General features: G+C 37.4%; 2 protein-coding genes across 2 annotated transcripts; one reads left to right on the top strand and one right to left on the bottom strand.

Moving 5' to 3' along the window:
• The first annotated feature begins 431 nt into the window (after window positions 1–431).
• Window positions 432–990, top strand: LOC141388572 (uncharacterized). Its single transcript, XM_073958490.1, has 2 exons — window positions 432–533; window positions 658–990. The coding sequence occupies exons 1-2, from the start codon at window positions 522–524 to the stop codon at window positions 988–990; spliced, it is 345 nt and encodes a 114-aa protein (XP_073814591.1). The 5' UTR covers window positions 432–521.
• Window positions 991–8541: 7551 nt separating this feature from the next.
• On the bottom strand, window positions 8542–9072 carry LOC141388570 (uncharacterized). Its single transcript, XM_073958488.1, has 2 exons — window positions 8993–9072; window positions 8542–8793 (listed from the first exon to the last, which is right to left on the bottom strand). Exons 1-2 carry the CDS (start codon window positions 9002–9004, stop codon window positions 8554–8556), a joined length of 252 nt encoding a protein of 83 aa, XP_073814589.1. The 5' UTR covers window positions 9005–9072; the 3' UTR covers window positions 8542–8553.
• Window positions 9073–9997: the final 925 nt, after the last annotated feature.

The raw sequence follows: 9997 nt of genomic DNA, 5'->3' as shown, positions 1-9997 counted from the left end.
GCACTTTATGTAATAATGAGCATTTTCATTATTGCCTCAAGAAGATAGTGTGGGTGGATATTCTTATAATAATGAGGGGTGGTAACAGCAGTGTGGCGGGATGTATTGTCAATGCTGGCTGGCTATGCAGCACAACATTAACATCAAGCTGACCGACCGATTGGCCGGCCGCACATTCGCCAGCGATACCCACAGGCCAGCGAACATATGATATTCATTATTGTGTGCATGAGAAGAATTTTAATTACAATGATTGCGGTCGTTGTGATGATGGCCTCTGACTTATTGGTCACTTGGCCGTTTATAATATGAGCCAAGAAAATCGCCTCATTTAATGCGTCAAATAAACTCAATTAACCATGGCCAAGCGCTAGCCATTCTCGTTGTGTGTGTTGTGTGGTGGCATGTATAAATACGGAGGAGGCCTAAAGAAATAAGACAGTAGTCAAAACAATTAACGCTTAACTTGTGGGTAAAAATAAAAGTCAGTAAACACCACCAACAATAACAACAACAGCAACATGTTCAAATTTGTAAGTACATTCTGAATTAAAAGAGTAATTGCTCATTAAGGGATAAATTCTTATGATGCCGAGTGAGTTGCTAATTAATTTTTGTTTTTGTTTATTTGTTTTTTTTTCATCAAATATTTTATAGACTGTTATTTGTTTCTTTGGCCTTCTGGCTGCAACTGCTGCAAAACCAGCTGTAGTTGGTCCATTGGCCTACTCAGCCCCTTTGGCGTATACTGCTCCAGCTGGCGCTGTTGTGGGTAGTGCCGCATATATTGCTCCCTATGCTTCCAGCTACAATGCTCATAGCATTGCCCACACGGCTGCATTCCCTGCTGCCTATACTGCACCTTACGTAGCTGCTTCTCCTTATGTAGCTGCCGCCACAGCGCCAAATAATGCTGCCGCCACAGCACCATATTATGCTGCCGCTGCTGCTCCTTATGTTGCCGCACCTACACCAATTTTGTTGAAGTAAATATTCTGGGAAAATTACCTGTTGCTGACGTCAAATACAGTAAAATGTTTTTAATAGACAACATATTATGATGAGCAAAAAATCGTTGTTTTAAAATATTAAATTTCTTTTGGCTTTACCGGGAAATGACAATATACATCCCACCATCAATAACATTGTGGTTTAGTCCATTACAACAAACCATAGGAAAAAATACGATTTTAAGACCTGATAATTAAAAAGGAAACTGAGTAGGATTATAATTACGTACTTCGGGCTTCGTCAATGTCGTTTCCACCTAAATATTGACCTTTCGCACTGACATTTTTAAAATGCATAGTACAAAAAACAATTTAAAGTCATTTACAGATACTATTATCGTGTGGGAAGCAAAATATTAATTTAAATTACGCAGTTGTTTGATTGAATGAATGTTCCAGAAAATGTGGATGGTTCAAAAAAACCCATAAATGACGTTGAACGGTAATTAGGCCAAAAATAATAATTGTAGGTATATGACGGTTATCGTGATCCACGTTCTCGTGGAGGGTATATTAAGTTTTCTATTCCAGCATTAAAGTCTACATCGATTTAGACATGAATTGATAATTCCAATGCGATACAAACGGAAAAACAAAGCTTGTATGTATACCCTCCATACTATGCTGGAGGGTAGAAAAAATCTGCTGACCTAAAATTCATTTCAGGGACTTCGACTTATTCCATAGACGAACAATAAGTCTAAATATCTGAAATGTATTTTAGGTCAGTAGAGGGGAAACCTAGTCACTCTGCACCAAAGGACTACAGACCCATTAGCTTATCATCCTTTCTCCTTAAGACTCTCGAACGACTGATCGATCTGGAGATAAGGAGTCATTTTAGAAACCGCCTCTATAAGCAACTCGAAGCTCGCATATATCAAAGGCAAATCTGTGGAGTCTGCTTTGCATGAGGTGGTAGGTTTCATTGAGAAGAACATGGAAAACTCAAACTTTACCTTGGCTGCCTTTCTAGACATAGAAGAAGTTTTCAACAATGCAGAACTTGAATCCATAAACCTCTCACTTAAAAAAGTTAACACACCTAAAACCCTAACTTGTTGGGTAAATAATATGCTAAAAAGCTGAATTATAAACTCCAATATTGGGAAGACAAAAATTAGGAAAACAGTAACTAAAGGCACTCCCCAGGTTGGAGTGCTCCCACCATTACTGTGGCTACTTGATATAAACAATATTCTCACGGAGCTGGATAAGCAAGGTATCAAAGTAGTTGCCTATGCGGTTGACGTAGTACTACTGATTTCCGGTAAGTTTCCGTCAACCATTTCGGAGGTTATGCAAGGAGCTTTATAGACGCTGTCGCGCTGGGCTAAAGCCTACGTCCTTGGAGTAAACCCGAAAAAAATGGTCTGGGAGGAGCTTTTAATCTGCACTTTTAACAAATTTTGTGTGGGTGGTACCCGAAGGAGTGGACCGAAATAGTCCATTTTCAAAACCGATCTATATCTGGGAGGATTAATACGATGTGCAAAGTTTGGATCAATCAGGAACTACCTGCGAGAGTTAACTTGGTGTCGTCAGTGTTTCTTGGAGCTTTTAGGCCATTATCACAGGAGGTATGGACTTGCCCCAGAAAAAAATAAAGGGGATCGCAAGGATAACCTGCTGAAAATTTCCGAAATTTGTGTGGGACGTACCCGAAAGGGTGGAGTTTTGAAGAGTAAAATTGCTCCCTTGGATAGTTATCGTTCAACCATTTTTAACAAAATGTTGAACATTTATGGGGGGTGTAGCCGAATGAGTGCACCGATATGGCCTATTTTCGCATTTAAAATAAGTTTGGGCATATTATTACGAAGTACAAGTTTTGGTTCGAATCGGCTGATCCGTCCGAGAGTTATCGTGCGCACCAGCCAGACAGACACACATCCAAATATACTTTACTTCGATTAGGCACATTCTTGGTTGTATTAAAGTTAAAGTGTATATGGTGAATATTGACAATTCTTACATATTCCATTTCCAAAAAAAAAGAATTTTTCTTTTCGCGCTACATTAACGACTTTTGGTACATAGGTTAAGAGAAAAATTGCCCAGTACAAAACTGCACGTGAGCAAATTGTTGGTTGTTGCGGAAAAATGTTATCGCGGTTTTAATTTTGCTTTTAAGAAAAAATGTTATTAATTATTTTAATGAACACAATTGTCACTAAAAAGATATCACCAAGGGACGTCAGTGAGTAGATTGCAAAATATTTGTAAAATGTTACTCAGTATTAGCGGATTTTACAGAAAATTGACAAAGCTTTAAATGTAATCCGACTTTTAATCAAAACATAGGTCCATTTAACCGTCAAAAATTACAAAAAAGTAGTTCTGAATAAAAACTTCAGGGTGAATCAAATGAGATCAAATGTAATGATCGGGAGAATAGATTGGACGTTATAGGCAAAATATTGAAAAAAAAAAAAAAATAGCTTTCACATACATTCTAGAGTTGAAAGTATTGGAAAAAGTCTAAAGGAGTACTGATATTATTTTTTTTTAAACTCTTGCTTTATCTATATTCACATTGAAGGGTTCACATTGGGGAAATGAAGTTCAAATAAACCGCATGTGCTTTCATATCAGGAAGACCATACCTTTTAATGTGTATATAGTTTGTTTATATAGGTCCACGTTTTGGTATAGCCCCCATATAACGCCCCATATATTACGCGTTACTTTAAGATATTTTGAATGTAGTAGTCCCATTTGACCACAGAATAGGTTGTAATTTGTGTTTTCAGAGGCTAAGAAACATTTCTACCATAAAATGTTTATATAGGTCCACGTTTTGATATAGACCCCATAGGACGATATCTCCCGATTTTCGGTATTTTGAAGGTTTTAGCCTGATTATCACACCGAAGTGGATGAAATTTGGTATTTAGTCTTCTTTGGGGGTATAAAACTTTCGGCCATAAATTTTTCGGTATAGGTCCACACCTTCTTATGGCACCCGTAGAACGGTTCCACCCGATTTTCGGTATTTTGAAGGTTGTGGCCACATTAATCCACCGAAATGGCTGAAATTTGGTATTTGGTCTTCATTCATTGTATAGGTCCACGCCTTTATATAGCCCCCAAATAACTTACCTCCCGATTTTCGGTGTTTTGTAGGTTGTGGTCTCATTATTCCTCAGAAATGGCTGATATTTGGTATTTAGCCTCCGTTTGGAAGTATGAAACTTTCTTGGAGAAACTTGTCGGTATATGTCCGCGCCTTAGTATAGCCCCCATAGAACGGCAATTCCCTATGTTCGGTATTTTGAAGGTTATGGCCTCAATATTCCACCGAAATGGCTGAAATATTTGGTATTTATTCTGCGTTTGGGGGTATAAAACTTTCTTCCAGAAACTTGTCGGTACAGGTCCACACTTTAGTATAGCCCCCATAGAACGGTAATTCCCTATGTTCGGTGTTTTGAAGGTTGTGGCCTCAATTAGGGTGTCCAAAAAACCGGTTTTTCCAAACAAAACGGTTTTCGGTTAACCGAAATTTTCAAATTTTTCAAAAACCGGTTTTCGGGTTTTAAAAATGTTCAAAACCGGTTAACCGGTTTAAACCGGTTTTGTTAAATAGGTACAAATTTGCTCATAACTGATATATATTAGACTAAAAATGTGCGGCATGGGGTAAATTAGGTATAACGACTTCGTTTTTATATAATTATCTCATAATATCCTTGTTATTTGACAATAAACCTCGAAATGGGGACAGCAAAATTAAGACCGAAATTCTGCCCTAAGTATAGCAAAAGCCCTTACAAATATAAAATGTGTACCAAAAGAATTTATTATGTTCGGATTCTTCGTCTTGCTTTGCCAATCTCAAATTATCGTGAAATTACTGAAAATTCGGCGGCTATTTGAATAACGACTAAGTTGGACCAAACATTCGTTTTAATTTGTAGCTCTAGTTCCTAGTTCACTGCATTAGTTCAAAAATGTGTGAGTAACTTCATAAAAACTAACGTGTGGTATAACGTATACGCAGATTTTTCATACACAACTCTACATTTTACACAAACTATTTTTCAAATTTAAAGGTATCTGACATTTAAAACTTTGCCGTACCTTGTTTACCTTCAAGAATACAATTGTAATGAAATATTAAAACCTGTAAGGAAAGGATCAAAGTCGGGCGGTGCCGACTATATGATACCCTACACCACTGTGAATATGTAAAATATAAATCGGAGCTATATCCAGATCTTAACCGATTTTGATATAATTTGGCACATTTATTTCCAGACCGAATTCAGTCACACATTCCAAATATCATTGAAATCGGACTTATATAGCGTGTTTGGTATAGAAAATTCGTGAAATCGGCCGAAAATATATATGGGAGCTATATCCAAATCGGAACCGATTTCGATATAATTTGGCACACTTATTTCTAGATCGAATTCAGTCAAACATTCATCAAAATCGGACGTATATAGCGTGTTTGGTGCAGCAAATACGTGAAATCGGGCGAACATTTATATGAGAGCTATATCCAAATCTAAACCGATTTTCACTAATAGCGTTCTTCCTATGGCTAAAAAAGTTGTAGTCCCCAATTTTCAGCTGAATCGGACAAAAAATGCGACAAAAAAACATGGACAGACGGACAGACAGACGGACGGACACGCATAAATCGACTCAGAAAGTGATTATATATATATCCCCAAAAGGAACTGTGGGTCTATTTCGTTTCCTTTTGTATGTTACATACAAATGCACAAAGACATAATACCCTTTACCACTGTGTGGTGTAGGGTATAAATATTACTATTTTTTTAAAACCGGTTAACCGACACAAATAACCGGTTTTTTCGGTTAACCGAAAATGAAGTTTTTGGCGAAAACCGGTTTCGGTTTTGTAACTCAAAACCGGGTAACCGGTTAACCGGTTTCGGTTTTGGACACCCTAGCCTCAATATTCCACCGAAATAGCTGAAATTTGGTATTAGGTCTCCATTTGGGGTATTAAACTCATATGAAATGTGTCAGTATAGGTCTACGTCTTCATATAGCCCCCATAAAACGTTACCTCCCGATTTTCGGTATTTTGAAGTTTGTGACCTCAATATCCCACCGAAATGACTGAAACTTGGTTGTTAGTCTTCGTTGGTGGTATACACCTTTCCAGCTGAAATTTGTTGGTATAGGTCCACGCACTCATATAGCCCTCATTGGACGATATCTCCCAATGTTCAGTATTTTTGAAGGTTTTAGCTATATTATCCTACCAAAATGGCTGAAATTTGATATTTCGTCCTTCTTTGGGATGCAAAACTTTCGGCCAGAAATTTATCGGTATCGGTCCACGTTCTGATGTACACCCATGGAAAGGTACATCGCAATTTTCGGTATTTTGAAGGGTTTAACCTCATTATAACACCGAAATGGCCAAAATTTAGTACATAGTCTTCGTGTAGGGTATAAAACTTTTCACCTGAAATTGGTATATAGCTCACATAGAACGGTACCGCTCGATTTTCGGTATTTTGAAGTTTTTTTTTTTGTTAACCTCATCATTCCACTGAAGTGGCTGAAATTTGGTACTTAGTTTACAAAAATTATTATTATTGCACCATTATTCCATTATTCCACCGAAGTGACTGAAATTTGGTATTTAGTCTTTGTCTGGGCTACAAAAATTTCCCTCAGAAATTTGTCGGTATACTTTCACGTTTTGATGTACCCCCCATAGAACGGTATATCCCAAGTTTCGGTATATTGAAGGTTTTAGCCTCATTATAACACCGAATGGCCATCTGAAATTTGTGGGTATAGGTCCATGTCCTCATGTAGCCCCCATAGAACGGTACCTCCCGATTTTCGGTATTTTGAAGTTTTTTTTTTTTTTTGTTAACCTCATCATTCCACTGAAGTGGCTGAAATTTGGTACTTAGTTTACAAAAAATTTTCTCAGAAATTTGTCGGTATACGTCCACGTTTTGATGCACCCCCCATAGAACGGTATATCCGAACTTTTGGTATATTTAAGGTTTTAGCCTCATTATAACACCGAATGGCCACGTGAAATTTGTCGGTAAAGGTCCATGTCTTCATATAGCGATACCTACCGATTTTCGGTATTTTGAAGGTTGCTGTTCAATATCCCATCGAAATGACTGACATTTGGTAGTTAGTCTTCGTTCCCCACCGAAATATCTGATATTTGGTATTAAGTTTTTGATAGGCAGGTCGACGTCCCCAAATAGCCCCCACCGATACCACCGATATGATTGAAATTTAGTATTTAAACTGCCATGGGTATATAAAATATTGCAGAAGAGAATTATCAGTATAAGCCTATTTCTTCAAATAACCCCCACAGAAGCGTACTTTCCGATTTTCGGTATTTTGAAGGTTGTGTCATCAATATCCCATCGAAACGTAAGATGTTTAATAGTCTGTTGGTGGTGTAAGACTTTCCACCTAACATTTTCCGGTATTGTTCCATGCTTTTATACAGCCCCCATAGAAAGGTCCCTCCCGATTTTCGGTATTTTGAATGTAAATACCAAATTTCAGTTATTCGCGTTGATAATGTGGCTAATTCAAGCGAATAACTGAAATTTGGTATTTAGTCTTCGCTGGAGTTACGAAACTTTCCTCCAGAAATTTATCGGTACAGGTCAACGTTTTTTACAGCCTCCATAGAACGGTGCTCCCGATGTTGTTTACCATCCAAATCTAGAATATCCAGGTTTAGTTCTAGTCGGTATTGCCCAATTTTATGTATTTCGCTCAATTCGGAAAATTTTAAATATTGGTCATGTTTTGGAAAGAACAAAAATGTCGCCCCATATGAGCTGTTTTGAAGGGAGTATTATCAGTTGAGATATATGTACTACTCCTGTAATAAAACGAAATAAAACTAATTGTTCCTATTCACTACAATACAGTTAGTGGTGAAGGGTATAAAAAGTTCGGTCCGGCCGAACTTAACGCGTTTCTTACTTGTTTAAAATAAATATAGCCACAGTTTCCATGCTAATTAACTTTTAAGGCTAATACATTTTGCCAAGTCTAAAAACATTTCATTTTATCCAAAAGCATTTAATTTGTATAATATACAACCACAATTCGAGATTTATAAACGGGTATACATTGGCTTCAACTATGTTAAATTTTCAAAAATATTGCCCACATACCCTCGTTAGCCTTAAGACTGAGGGTATAATTATTCTATCAAACTGTCGGAATGGTATTAGCAATATTTCCTGCACTACTCCTTACAGTTTTGCACTTTGATGAGTAAATAATCTCTAAACATAAAATGAAGAGCCCCATATTGGTTTCTACCATTTCTACCGATTATTTGTACAATTCAATTGAAAACATAAAAAGTTATAGTCAACACAGTCAAATAATATATATTTTTTAATAATGCTATATTTCATGCTATACATGTATAATTGTACAAGTATATACCTATGTATATGTATAAATCGTTATAAAACTAGTCGCTAATAACAAATAAAATAAACCATTTGCTCTCTTAAATAGAAACAGCCATTATTGCCGTTGTTGTTTTTTAACGTCGCACAAAATACGTGGCACCCACATACGGATATGTGGCATACGATGGATAGTAGGGAGATGTATAAGCTGGATAATAACCTGGCGAGGCCAACACATGGGTGGCAAAAGCAGCTGCTGGTGCAGCGACAGCAGGAACGGGTGACACAACTGGAGTGGCATAGCTAATACCAGTTGTCAACAAGTGTGGCTTAGCCGAGGCCAATGCCAACAAAGCAAACAAGCAAATGGTCATCTAAAAGACAAATATTAAAACAGTGGTTTAGCGTTTTCAAGTGGGTTTATGTGTAAAAACACATATACATACATACATATGTATACACACATATGTATGCATGTGAGTGTTTATATTAAAACGTTGTGACTAGTAACATTTGCTATAATCCATAACTTTTGTCACTTTGCCATATTAATCCAGCACTATAAATACTTACAAACTTGAACATGATGAGGAGTAGTTCTGTGTATGCTCAGTCTTCCGATTATTAATTGGTATTGTTAGCTACCGGAGCTTTGGTTGTCGATTACAAATTTATGTTTACACGTCAATCATTTTTATACTCAGACAGGAATGAGGGAAGCGCCATTTTTTTTATCGATTTTTGTTTTGTCTCCTACTTCTGTTTTGCCATTTTTCCATCGCCGCTGTTCTTTATTCAAATGGATTTTGCTCTTTTTTGTTCTTTGCCTGTTTATGGCGGCTTAAATTTGGATTCATTTAACCTTGAGTTTGGATTCGCATTTGGTCATCCACCAATAAATTTATAGAGGCAAGACAAGGCTGGGTGTTCGTGTTTATAGCTCATGTTTATGAGCACATAATCCAAAATATATTGAAAACGTGAGAAGTTAATTTTTAACAGAAGCTACATGACAAATTGTCTGAAGCAGAAATGTCAATCAAGTGGACGGAGACAATGTGTTTCTGAGGCAAATTGAGTTATTGCACTCAAAACTTGGGTGATATAAGGTATAGGGTAGATACCAAGAAACGACCCCGTCAGACCCAAATATAATAATGTCAAAGGCTGGTTTCCGGTCTAAAATTAGTGGGCTAATATTGGTCATACATAACTATCATCCATAAATAAAACTTCTGAAAAGTCACTAGGAAAATTCAAATCAGCTGGTCCATCGAGCATATTAACTGGAGAAGAGACTAAGCTGGTGGCGGAAGACAATAAAGATGATAGAAATATGGGGGCTCCAAATCTAGTTCAAGACACAGAGGAATCAATGGCGGTCCCCCTAATGTCGAGCGGCAATTACTACGGTGATGACGGCGAGCAAAAGCAGCGAGTGGGCTTCAAATCTGGGCAAAAGGGCGTCAGAAAAAAGGGATGCGGCTGTAGGGCCATATTTTCTGGAGGACGATTCGTTTGAAAGCTCGGCACCGACCAAGAACGAGGTAGAGGCTAGAAATCTTTTACAACATATGG

The sequence above is a fragment of the Musca autumnalis genome, unplaced genomic scaffold (genome assembly GCF_047663935.1).
Source record: "Musca autumnalis isolate F117 unplaced genomic scaffold, ASM4766393v1 scaffold_97, whole genome shotgun sequence".
Taxonomy (NCBI): domain Eukaryota; kingdom Metazoa; phylum Arthropoda; class Insecta; order Diptera; family Muscidae; genus Musca; species Musca autumnalis.
This window is presented reverse-complemented; position numbering and strand designations above follow the sequence as displayed.